This window comes from Nerophis lumbriciformis, linkage group LG05 (assembly GCF_033978685.3).
Source record: "Nerophis lumbriciformis linkage group LG05, RoL_Nlum_v2.1, whole genome shotgun sequence".
NCBI classification, from domain to species: Eukaryota; Metazoa; Chordata; class Actinopteri; order Syngnathiformes; family Syngnathidae; genus Nerophis; species Nerophis lumbriciformis.
In genome coordinates this window covers 6,164,080-6,177,724 of record NC_084552.2, presented here as the reverse complement: position 1 = coordinate 6,177,724, position 13,645 = coordinate 6,164,080, and the positions used below count along the sequence as shown (strand labels likewise).

The 13,645-nt window shown below is 40.7% G+C and overlaps 1 protein-coding gene across 2 annotated transcripts in view; it reads left to right on the top strand.

The window, feature by feature from the left end:
* ahcyl2b (adenosylhomocysteinase like 2b) overlaps window positions 1-13,645 on the top strand; it is an 80,217-nt gene that overhangs the window by 49,219 nt on the left and 17,353 nt on the right. For both annotated transcript variants that reach the window (XM_061961370.1, XM_061961371.1), the window contains exons 2-9: window positions 3,239-3,347; window positions 7,631-7,774; window positions 9,657-9,757; window positions 9,827-9,929; window positions 10,015-10,109; window positions 10,267-10,373; window positions 10,684-10,800; window positions 10,872-10,935. In XM_061961370.1, coding sequence (XP_061817354.1) covers window positions 3,239-3,347; window positions 7,631-7,774; window positions 9,657-9,757; window positions 9,827-9,929; window positions 10,015-10,109; window positions 10,267-10,373; window positions 10,684-10,800; window positions 10,872-10,935 — 840 coding nt within the window. The remainder of the gene's footprint in view (window positions 1-3,238; window positions 3,348-7,630; window positions 7,775-9,656; window positions 9,758-9,826; window positions 9,930-10,014; window positions 10,110-10,266; window positions 10,374-10,683; window positions 10,801-10,871; window positions 10,936-13,645) is intronic.

Sequence of the window (13,645 nt, the reverse complement as noted above, 5' to 3'; positions counted from 1 at the left end):
TATATATATATATATATATATATATATATATATATATATATATATAGGAAATACTTGACTTGGTGAATTCTAGCTGTAAATATACTCCTCCCCTTTTAGCCACGCCCCCAACCACGCCCCAATCCCACCACGCCCACCCCCACCACCTCCCGAAATCGGAGGTCTCAAGGTTGGCAAGTCTGAATTTTGCCTATCCTTCACATTCCTTATATAAGGATTATTTTTTAGAATTTTTTTTATGCATTCCAACTTACAATGGAGCCTATAAAAGTTGCTCTATTCCGCCTGAAAGGCGCTCTAAAAACCATCCAAACACCTCCAAGGTTTTATACACATACTGTATGTAATGTAGTAACAGGCATATTCAAAATAACATGTAATATCTGCATATTTTGCCCATTTTAAGCATATGCGGCGCATTAGTTTAAAAAACGCATCACGTTTGCTTTTTCTTTCGACAACATAACTGATTATTACTCACTGCAGACTTCATGAGAGACAAAAAACAAAATAAAACATCACTTCCTGTACAATGAATGTCGTCCCTAGGAATGCCGACAGATGGGATGTTGATATACTCCCGTTTAGAAGAATAATGGCTCATGATTCTTGCGACGAAAAAAGGGGGGTTGAACCAAGCACAGCAAAAACCAGGCGACTTTTCGTGTCATTCTTGACATTTTCGGGTCTAAATTGGATGCCAGAGTTTACCAACTTGTTGAATTAGGTCCTCATCCTTCTACTATCATGTTGAGAGACATTATTTATGGTCTAAAATGAATTTTCATGAGCTCTGAAGTAGGGATGTCCCGATCCAGGTTTTTGCACTTCCGATCCGATACCGATATTGTTTTTGCATTTCCGATCCGATACCGATACTGGCCTATCCGAGCATGTATTAAAGTTTAAAGTTATTTAGCCTACTTAGTTGTCAGAATCATGTTGAAAAGGGTTTTAGTACTCTTGATAACAACTAGCCAGCTGAATTAGGGGAGTTTGAATAATACACAATGGTTGGTAACAAGAAACTGACCTGTTTATACAAGGATAAACACAAAATAGACAAAATTATACATGACAAACAGAAATGGCATCATTGAACGAGGGCTGGGCGATACGGCCTTTTTTTAATATTGCGATATTTTAAGGCCATATTGCAATACACAATATATATCTCGATATTTTGCCTTAGCCTTGAATGAACACTTGATGCATATAATCACAGCAGTATGATGATTCTATGTGTTTTGATTGATTGATTGAGACTTTTATTAGTAGGTTGCACAGTGAAGTACATATTCCGTACAATTGACCACTAAATGGTAACATCTGAATACGTTTTTCAACTTGTTTAAGTCGGGGTCCACTTAAATTGATTCATGTTACAGATACATACTATCAGATATATACTATCATCATAATACAGTCATCACACAAGATAATCACATTGAATTATTTACATTATTTATAATCCAGGGTGTGGAGGGGGGCGCCCGATGTAAGTGTCAAAAAGACAGCCAAAAGTGTTTGATATGAGAATAAATCTAAAGTTAAAATATAGGGTAGAAATGCACCCATTTGCAGGAATAGTAGTCTTGATTTTCAAAATTTTCTTTCAAGGCTTGCATGTCTACATTAAAACATTCTTCTTCATACTGCATTAATATATGCTACTTTTAAACTTTCATGCAGAGAAGGAAATCACAACTAAAAAAATCACTAATTTTTTCATACGGTGTTGATGTGGAAATGTTTGCCTCGGCATTTTGATGGTGTGGACGTGTGGCACCGAATGGAGATAAGCGTCTTGACAGACGTCACAATATTTGAACAATGATGACGAAAACCGTTTTCTCTGTCGTGTCCGTGTGTCGAAAATTGTTATGCGCTTATTTTTTTATTTGATTTTGTGCGTGGCATAGATTTGCTATGCACAGAGGACGCTTAAACAGTGCGTAATTGCACAGGCGAGCACCTTAGAGGGAGCGTTGCTCGCACGGCTGCGCTAGCATCACAGCTAACGTTAGCCATGCTGCTACCTCTCTGCTCGGGGAGGACGTATACGTATGTGACGTATGACGTGACAGTATGTGACGTATGACGTGACAGTATGTGTGTGACGTGTGTAAGAAGGTGCGCTTGCTGTCTGTGAGAGGGAGACACAGGAAAGAGTGAGAAGAGCCTGTCGTGCAATGCCAGCAGCTAAAAGCAACTGCGTGAGAATTCACAGACCGGTGGATGTGTTGAAGGTGTGCTGGAAAATGCGGAACGGAAATTACGGAGCAGCAGAAAAGTGGAATGTATTATTTAAATCGGTGCGTTGGAAAACACGGACCGGGGTTTTAAAAAAAAAAAACTGGATCTGGATCGGCATTTTCCCATGCCTTGCCGATACGCAATTTTTGGCAAATATCGGCAGCCGATCCGATCCAAATATCGGATCGGGACATCCCTACTCTGAAGCGAGAAAGCAACTCAGCCGCCGATGTCAACATAGCCACACAAGCTTGTTAGCTCCCTTTGATCACGGCACCGCTTAATAGTTTGTCTGCGTTAGCACTTATAGTAACAATATCACTAATTCTTGGTTAATATTCAAGTCACAAAATGTAAATGGGTTATTGTTGGTGGTGTTTGGACAGTTATTTAGAGGGTTTTATGGGGGGAATAGAGGACCTCGCATTGGCTCCATTGTAAGCTGACTTTTATTGCGTTTGTTTACGAGTTGGAATGCATTAAAAAAATACATTGTATTCTTGTCTTACATTTACATCATGATTGTGAACGATAGGCAAAATTCCCCCAAAAAAGTGCAGTTCCCCATTTAAAGATATTTTACACACCTTTCTCTGTTGTTAGCTAGATAGGTAACAAGCTAACTTACCAGGGAGAGTCAGAGATGTCCAACAAGCCTCTGCCTTAAATGCTTCCCCATCACAGACATGCTGTCATAAGAAGCAAGATTGGGTGAAATGTTCCTATACGTTCGATATCTTCACCCACGGTTCTGTTGCCATCGGCCACAACCATTTTCCTCTTCCTGTTTCTGATAATCACCGGTCGGACATTTTAGTTTTTGATTTTTGTCGGCCATGTCGATGAATCGTTGCACCTCTCCTATACGACCATTGACCTAACCTGACCTAAATGCGACTAATGTCAATAGAGTTGCATCAGCACAGTTCTCTTGCTAGTTGCTAAATGCTAGTTCTGATCTCTGTCCCTTCTCGACCCACAGATCCAGTTCGCAGACCAGAAGCAGGAGTTCAACAAGCGCCCCTCCAAGATCGGCCGCCGCTCTCTGTCGCGTTCCATTTCTCAGTCCTCCACAGACAGTTACAGCTCAGGTAAGCCCCTCTTGTCCCTTCTCATGTTTGCCTCACTCCAGCCGTTCTAATTCCTCTGATGGTACCGCTTCCCCCCCAAGACCAGTCTTGTTTTATGTCTTTAATCTCTTCAAGTATTTGAAAGAGAAGCAGATTAATTCTCATGAATCACATTGTAGCACTCTCTGTATTTATTGATTGAACAAATCATGTCTCTGGGAAAAAATACAAATGTTGCCAGAAGTAAGCAAATGTTTTTAACTGTGAACTTTTTGTTGATAGAATTCTCTGCATTTTCAGTTCTTGATCTCACTCAGCAGCATTTTGCAAAAACTAGTGTAACTGTATCCATTTTGTGGCGCTACTTATATACTGTACATCTTCACAAGTACATATAGAGTTGTCCCTCACTGCATTGCGCTTCAAATATTACAGTTTCACCACATCACAGATTTATTTATTTATTTTAGTTTTAAGTATATTGTACAAACTTTTTGCCCCAAATGAAGCGTTTTAAAGCATAGAAATGTCTAAATGAACTAAAAATATCAATACTACAGTTATGGATGAGTACTGATCCGGTACTTTTTTTTTTTAGCACCAACCAAATACCGCCGGTCCTACTGGGCACCGATTCACGTAAACTCAAACGCTGCCATGTTTCGGTATTTGGGTTGCGCGTGATATCACACCCGGTTGCCGACTCAGTTGGCTCTTCACACTTCAGCACTTGGCGTTCACTCCAGCAGCACTGAGAGCGGACTCGGCCAAACTACCTCAAGGTAATGTTGCAATGTTGCCAACAAAGCAACTCACTCAAAAAAACGCTCCAACGTAAGTAAAGTAAGGCTCCACTTTTCCAAAAGTGCCCCAGCTTGATGCTAATATACATTGGCTTTGCTATTGACATGTTGCTAATTAGCATGAGCAGTTTTATATGCCGAATTCAACATCTCCAAATTTGTTAATGAACTACATCCAAGATGCACGTTTCAATCAAACAGCTAGTCTGTAATAAGTACAATACTTACAGTATTATCACTTTTTGGGCGCAACAAAAGACTCGAGGTCTCTAACGTTTTGAACTTCCAACTGTAATTGAGATTCCGAAATGTCACAATAAAACAAGTTATGTTAAAGTTAAAGTACCAATGATTGTCACACACACACTAGGTGTGGTGAAATTTGTCCTCTGCATTTGACCCCTTGCCTTGTTCACCCCCTGGGAGGTGAGGAGAGCAGTGAGCAGCAGCGGTGGCCGCGCTCTGGAATAATTTTTGTGATATAACCCCCAATTCCAACCCTTGATGCTGAGTGCCAAGCAGGGAGGTAATGGGTCGCATTTTTTTATAGTCTTTGGTATGACTCGGCCGGAGTTTGAACTCACGACCTACCGATCTCAGGGCGGACACTCTAACCACAAGGCCACTGAGCAAGATGTAACAACTGGACAGCTGTTGTTACATCTTGCTACTCTACCCCTCCATGTTCGAACTGCTCCCACAGTGGAGTGTTTTAAGTCTCGTCTTAAGAACCACTTTTATTCTCTGACTTGAGTTGTGTGGTCCTCTGTTGTCCTCTGTGTTTTTAAAATTTTGATTTCCATTTACTGTTTTAATTGGTTTTACCCTTTAAAATCGTTTTTAATCATATTTATTTTATATTGGGTTTTATATGTATTTATTTTTGTTGTGCAGCATTTTGGAAACATTTTGTTGTTTAAATGTGCTTTATAAATAAAGTGGATTGGATTGGATTGTTATGATAATCAGCTCATTTTCTAAATGTTGCGATAAAAATGTTTTTATTATCAAAACAATATTAAATTAAAGCTGCAAGCAGCATTGGTCGGGCCCGCGTATTTGGCAGGTGCTAGTCCTAAATGTCCCAATACTTTTGTTCAGTGATAGTCATAAGTGTCCCAATACTTTTGTCTACTTTTAGTCTGAAGTGTCCCAAGACTTTTGTCTAGTGTACCTACCTTGTCTGCATTGTGTGGGCACGTTGGTGCTTCCTGCTTTTAAGCAGCCATCTTAAAAAAACAGCAGCGCAGCGGGTCTTTGAAGGGTCATAAAATCAAAACCGGAGCAGGTATTAAAACGCTGTTCTGTTATTTTATACACAAGGGTTTAATCTCTCTCTTGTGTTAGTTTGAAGCCGAAACGACAAACACGCTCAGAGGAGATAGTTTTTGAAGGAAGGTGACCGGTTTTTACAAAAAAATTGTTTTGAAGGGGGAATAGCAAACTTCCTGTTGATTTTTGCTGGGGGTTGTCAATTTATGAAATGTAGGTCTAAGTGAGACCTACATAGAGGTTTTTGTTTCATGTCTCTCCGACCTTCCCAGTGGGAGTTACAGGCAGTTTTGTCAGTTTTTTCATCCGAGGAGCAGTTTTTTGTGCGTTTCATTAAAAAATTGCGCTAGAGCACAATTTTGAGATTTGGGGTTAGGTTTTTTTATTAGATCGCAATTTTTGCCAGTCCTGATGTGTGTGTTCAGTTCGGTGAGTTTTGAAGCATGTTAAGGGGGTCAAATTACAGCTCAAAGAGGCAAAAGTGACTGTTTTTAGTACTTTTTTGTCTTGAAGGGGGAATTGCCAACTTCCTGTTGATTTCTGCCCGATGATATACAATTATGAAAACTATGTCTAAGTCAGACCTACATACAGGTTTTTGTTTCATGTCTCTCCGATCTTCCTAGTGGGAGATATAGGCAGTCTAGTTTTTTTTTTCTCCTAGGGGGCGCTAGAGCGCAATTTTGAGTTTTGGGGTTCCTTTTTTATTTAAAGGTAATTTTCGCAGGTCCTGATGTGAGGGTCAAATATGGTGAGTTTTGAAGCATGTTAAGTGGTCAAATTACAGTTTAATGTGGCGGCGGAAGAATAAAGAATAAAACCTTACAAATTCAATAGGTCCTTATGTCCCATTGCATAAGGACTCCCAAAGGGAGTCCTTATACAATGGGCCATGCGGGCCCTAATAACACGAAAATGGGTATCGTTGAGTACCAGTATTGATTGACAGGTACCGGAATTGGTGTGTATCGGTTCAAATGTGAATGGTATGCAGCCCTAACTACTGTGGTATTGGCCACTAGATGAGACCAAACTGATGAGATCCTGTTGTTCAGTATCGTGGCCACTGATTGGCTCAGCCTCAGGTAGCATTACTATATAGGATTAAAAGAGTGTAAAGGTGACTAAAGGATGTTTTTGCATGTCTGGGGGTTCCTCATAATGTGTAAAACCGTATTTAAAAGTTCGTAAACAGGTTTTTTTAACGCTCTAGCTATGAAAATATTCAATTTATAATATACCGGTATGCTTCCAATTTCACGGAAATTCATTCACTACTGTACAGTACATGGCATCCTCATCTAATTTACATCATTGATCATGACGTAAAACTCAAGTGTATACGTTTGGACAGTTAAATGGTTTGTGTCGTAAGAAATGTGCAACATCTCATGTTTTTAAATTTTACTTAACAACAGAAAATGAGCGTATGGTTTTATGGATGTGAGTGTCGTTTCGTGCAGTGGTGCGTGCCTACTAGCGCCGGATAAACAAATCGATTATGGATCGATACCTTTAAAATGTCTGTGAGCTTGCTTACAGAAAAGTTGTGCGCTATTTCTTGATTTGCATGTATAAATACAACATCCCACTAATACGACTTTGAATATAGGACGGCCTGTCTTTTTCAGGTGGATTTCTAGAGTCAACCAATGAATCAATCAAAGTTTACTTGTGTAGCCCTTAATCACAAATGCCTCAAAGGGCTGCACAAGCCACAACGGCATCCTCAGCTCAGATCTCACATCAGAGCAAGAAAAAACTCAACCCAATGGGAACAAGAAGCCTTTGAAGGGACCACAGAGTCTATCTTCCTTTCAGTTTTTAATGTATTTCTTATTACAGGTTTCTCTCACGCCATCTCTGACTGTGTCTCAATGTCCTTTTGCAAGTGACGGTACTTTCATCCTCTTGACCCTTATTTAAGAGCAGCTCAGTTCATTGTCACACCCCCCCCCCCACCCTTCCTTTCTGTCTGTACAGATGGATGAATTTTCATTTTAAGCCCCCACCAAACCCTCCTCCACCCTTTGCTTCTTGGCACAGTACATGGTGTTCTTTTACAACACTTGTTAACTGCCGCGGGTCGCTGGCGCCTCAAAGCACATCCGTGTGTCATCATTTGAACGAAAGTCTTGGGACACACCTCTTGATCAGTTGATTAATTCTTGCAAGTCAAGGCGACCACTTTTCGCTGACAAAACTGCTTGTGTGTTTTGTTCACGTCAGCGGCGTCATACACAGACAGCTCCGACGATGAGACGTCTCCCCGGGACAAACAGCAGAAGAACTCAAAGGGCAACGGTGACTTTTGTATCAAAAACATCAAACAGTCCGACTTCGGACGGCGAGAGATTGAAATAGCGGAGCAAGGTTTGTTATTAGTCTGTGGTAGTGTTGTCCCGATACTAATATTTTGGTATCGGTACCAAAATGTATTTTTAAAACTTCTTTATACTTTTCAAAATAAAGGGGACCACAAAAGATGGCCTTATTGGCTTTATTTTAACAGAAAACCTTATTATACATTAAACATATATTTCTTATTGCAATCAAAGATAAATGTTGGCATTAAATAACATATTGAATGTACTAGGCAACTTAACTTCTCTTTTAGTTGTGGTAAGCAAACGGGTTATAAAGGCTCCTAATTTGGCTGCTGATGTATGCAGTGACATATTGTCATTTACGCTTGTATTTTGTCAAAATTATGAGGGACAAGCAGTCGAAAATGGGTAGATGGATTATTAACTACTTTCAGTTACTATTAATATCTGGTTACTTTCTGTTTTAACATGTTCTTTCTTAAAATGTAAGAAGCACTTATTCTTCTGTCGTTTGGCTACTTTTCATAAGTTTGGGTATTGATCTATTTTCAAGAAGTTACAACATTGGTCATACTTAAAGTCCACCTGTGTCTAGGGCATACTTGCCAACCCTCCCGGATTTTCCGGGAGACTCCCGAAATTCAGCGCCTCTCCCGAAAACCTCCCGGGACAAATTTTCTCCCGAAATTCAGGCGGACTCAGTTCCATAATAACAAATATTTTATTTGAGTATTAACCCACAATTTAAACAGCATACCTGCCCAATCACGTTATAACTGTAGAATGATGGAGGGCGAGTTCTTGGTTTCTTATGTGGGTTTATTGTTAGGCAGTTTCATTATCGCCCTCCCAGCACACAACAACAGCAGTCACGTTTTTGTATACCGTAAAGCAGTTCGTCTGCCGTAAACAGCAATGTTGTGACACTCTTAAACAGGACAATACTGCCATCTAGTGCATTTGATGAAAGCACTTTTGTGCGTGCCACACATCAATGCATCATCAGAGAGGGTGTTCAGCATGGTTCGAAAAATAGTGACAGAGAATAGAACAAGGATGGACAATTCAACCCTTAACTCAACAATGAGTAGATGAGTGTTATGTGTGTGTATATGTGTAAATAAATGAACACTGAAATTCAAGTATTTATTTTATATATATATATAATAAAATAAATATATAGTATATATTTATTTTATTTAATAAAATAAATATATACAATATATTTATTTTATTCTCCAGGGACGTATTTTCTGAGTTTATAAACAATAAAAAAATGCCCAAAGATTTTGTGATCATAAAAAATATTGATGAAATCATTGTAGTATCCACTATATACGGCTCTTGTACTTGGTATCCTTACAGTCAATGTTTATGTTCAATGTTTATATTCAGGAGCGCTAGCTTCTTTTTAGCGGTTAGCTTTTGCATTGTGAAGCATGTTTAGCTTTTCTTCATCATGCAGGTATGGTGCTTGTAAGAAACAAAGTTTATTTGTCGCCATGGAGGCGAGGATTAGTTATTTAGAAGTAGCTAAAAAAACTGTGGATGGACATTAGCCGCTAGCTATCTTCAGTGTTTATAGCTTCACTTTTATTGTTAGTTATTAAGCCGAAATACGTCCATTCTCTCTTTTCTGTTTTCTCGCTGTTTCTGCTGTGTTGACTTACATGCTCCTCGACTCATGTCACCAGCAACATCACCACGGCGCGCCATCATTCATGTTCATGAAAAAAAACTACCATTATTTTTAAAAATTCATTAGCACCGCTGTACTTTATTAGTACCCGTATATCGTACCACCCTAGTCCGTAGTTGAATTATCAACACCTTTTTAGTATCGTCTCCTGGAGCTGGATGACTTGATGAATTAGCCATGAAGTATTAACTAGCAGAGTCCTTTTATCCATTTGTGCTACCTCCTCCAGAGATGCCATCCCTCATGGCTCTGAGGAAGCGAGCCCAGGGCGAGAAACCCCTGGCTGGTGCCAAGGTGGTGGGCTGCACCCACATCACTGCCCAGACTGCTGTGAGTAGAGCTTGGAAAGTCGCTACAGTGAAATCAAAGCATTTTCACTTGATTGGTCCTTGCCCTCAGGTGTTGATGGAGACTCTGTCAGCTCTGGGGGCTCAGTGCAGATGGGCCGCCTGTAACATCTACTCCACCCAAAATGAAGTGGCAGCTGCCCTGGCAGAAGGAGGTCAGAGGCCGCATTGTTTTCTCTCCTTCCTCTGTTATTTCTTCTGCTGCACAGCTATGGAGCACTCCCTGTCTTCTCTGTACAGGTTTCAGTGTGTTTGCATGGAAAGGCGAGTCCGAGGACGACTTCTGGTGGTGTATCGATCGCTGTGTCAACGTGGAGGGCTGGCAGCCCAACATGGTAGTCCACTTAAGCATGCCAAAAAACACTTTGTTCTTCCCTCTCCGTTGGAGTCAATGGATTTTAAATTATAGGTGGTTGTATGCCAATAGAAGGAAGACTAATAGAGCAATTAAACATATTCAAAATGGAACAATTTGGTTTCCTTTGTCTTCAGATTTTGGATGACGGCGGAGACCTGACTCACTGGATCTACAAAAAATACCCCAACATGTTCAAGAAGATCAAGGGCATTGTGGAGGAGAGTGTTACTGGTGTGCACAGGTAGGACTTGCTGAAGTAAGAAAGCACAATAACCTCAGAAAAGAGAGTCAAAAGCAAGAATATTGGTACACGGTCTTTTAATGCGGTATTTTTAAAGAAAGTGTAAATCTGTTGTCATTCTTTCTCGTGTAGCAACATTGCCATCTAGTGGTGAAAATCCCTCTGTGGTTATGCAATTGCAGCATTGCAGTATTACATGATTGTAGAAGTGTGTTTCCATGTCATTATAATAGATTTATATGCATCACTGCTCAATCACACGTACAACTACTGTATAATTTATAGCATTCTTGTGCTTTCGTATTCGCAGGCTCTACCAGCTGTCCAAGGCAGGGAAGCTGTGTGTCCCGGCCATGAATGTCAACGACTCTGTGACCAAGCAGAAGTTTGACAACCTCTACTGCTGCAGGGAGTCCATCCTAGACGGGTATGAAAGTCAAAGAAAGTTCCCCTCAACAATCTTGCCTTTGTTTTACTGTTAAATGTTACTGTTTTCAGCTTGAAGAGGACCACTGATGTCATGTTTGGAGGCAAGCAAGTGGTGGTGTGTGGATATGGAGAGGTAAGATGTTCCTTAACACAATGGTTACAGTACGGATGTTTTATCAACATTTCAGCAATTTTAATTATCAAATCAAATCAAATCAAATCAAATCAACTTTATTTATAAAGCACATTTAAAATTTACCACAGGGGTAGCCAAAGTGCTGTACAATGGACAGGTTAAAAGATAAAACGAGTACCGAGCAAACACAACACAACACAAACAGAACACGATAAAAAATAAATAAATAAAATAGAATAAATTAAAACATAAAAACAGGTTCACGGCAGGTGTATTATGGGGCGCCATTGCAGGATGGATATCACTCAGTGTTAAAAGCCATGGAATAAAAGTATGTTTTTAAGAGAGATTTAAAAACAGGAAGAGAGGAGGCTTGTCTAACACTCAGAGGTAGGTCGTTCCAGAGCTTGGGAGCAGCAACGGCGAAAGCTCTGTCACCTCTAAGCTTCAGCCTTGTGTCAGGGACCGTCAACAGCAGCTGATCGGCTGATCTTAAGGATCGGGTGGGGCAGTAAGGCTGAAGGAGGTCGGAGAGATAGGTTGGCGCGAGGTTGTTTAGACATTTAAAAACAAATAAAAGGAGTTTAAAATGTATTCGGTAACGCACAGGGAGCCAGTGAAGGGACGCTAAAATAGGGGTGATGTGCTCACGTCTGCGGGTCTGTGTTAGCAGACGAGCAGCAGAGTTCTGCACGAGCTGCAGGCGGGCGAGGGAGGCCTGGCTAGTGCCAACATACAGGGCATTACAGTAGTCAAGACGAGTCGAGATAAAGGCGTGGATTAATTTCTCAAGATCATGTCCTGATAGAAGCGGTTTCACTTTCGCTATTTGGCGTAATTGATAAAAGCTTTTTTGTACGACGCTGCTGATTTGTTTTTCGAATTTAAAATCTGAGTCGAACTTTACCCCCAGGTTTGTGACACAGTCGCTGAGATACAGGGTCAGAGTGCCGAGGTCAACGTTGGGGGAGGGAGAGCGACTTGGACCGAACAACATAACTTCTGTTTTATCTTCATTTAGGCTCAGGAAGTTAGCTGAAAGCCAGACTTTGATGTCGTGCAGGCAGTCAATAAGACGTTGAACCGTGTTATTTTGTGCCATGGGAAAATAAATCTGGCAATCATCGGCGTAAAAATGAAATGCAATACTGTACTTCCTAAAAATAGAACCAAGGGGGAGAAGGTAAAGCGCAAATAAAATTGGGGCAAGGATTGAGCCCTGGGGGACCCCATGTGGTAAAGGAGCTGTGGAAGACATAAAACTGTCTACTTTTACACAAAAACTCCCGTCGGTTAGGTACGACCGGAACCAGTTGAGGGCGGCGCCCTTAATGCCCACACAGTTCTCAAGACGAGTGAATAATTATGTCTGAGGTAGAATTTTGTTAGCCAAAACCTTGCTTTGATGCTGGGATTTTGATGGGAACACACCGTTTTGTGTGTATGTGGCTTTTAGAGTTGGAAACGATAAACCGATGCGACCGGATAGCTCGTTCGAGCCCCCTCAATCGGTTCAGTTGTGAATCTTTAGGTTAGTTGAGTGTAGACACATAAGCCGTTTTTGTCTTTAAAAACGACATGAGAGCCAGCGTTGTCCGTGAAGAGAGTCACGTGCTTGTTACGTTATTGCGTACCTGGAGACGAATAGACGTAAATACATGGACTGGGTGTCGCACGAGACTAGCAATCAATAGACAGTTTATCTTTAAAACATTAGGAGAGTTACGGCTGCCTGCCAAATAATTACCCGCACAATACGCAAGGTCAACACTGCGGACCGTCTCCGTGCTGCGCCGTTTGTCAATATTGTAACATCCCAAGGAATGGCGGCTCAGACACAGTCTCAGTTTGTATTTCTTTATTTCACAAAATGCAACGTTCTTGTATAATGGGCTCAATCGCCGTGTCTTGCTCTCTTTTCCAGCAACTTTCTTTTCCTCTTTCAACTCTTTCAAATTTTGATGCATCATGTCGTAATTGTATGCATGTTCGAAATAAACTCAAACCATAACCATAATTCGACAACACACATCACTTCCCATCCTTGTCCCAAGAGTATCACCCCCTAGTCAAGTCATTGGCTAGAACCTGTAGGCGTCTGTGACGACACTGACTTGACTCGTGGAGAAATATATTTGTCATGTGTTTTCCTTTTTAATTTAACACCTTTGAGGATATATGTTTTAAAATGTAGAAAATACTGGAAGCATGTTATGGAATGTGCTTTTTTTTATATTTGAAGGTGACTGCGCCTATGGCTGTTCTCATTTATCAGGTTATTGTTATTTTCGAGGCATTCAACTGATCAGTTGTCTTAGAAGCTGTTTGACCTGTCATACAAGTAGTTTTCATCAGTTCATACTCATAGACTTAGCTTGGACAAATTAAGGCTCAATTCGAATATCCCTCCTGCGTCCTTGTTTTTGCCCTCCCTCCTTGGTTTTGCGCGTTCATGTCAACCAAGAGGCGTTTGAATTGTCCGCCAGGTAGGGGGGAAGTTCGAAGTACCTCCCTTGAAGCAAAGTGAGCTCGCAGACCTCCGTACACTATTGAGTGCGGGGAGAACGATGTTAGAACAGAAACCCAGAGAAGCGTACAAATGTAAGTAATAAGCGTAGACAATGATTTTCATAATAATGACACTGGTGGTTTGCTACTACACATAAATATTGGCTTCAAACACAAAAGTACAATGAAACACACTTTA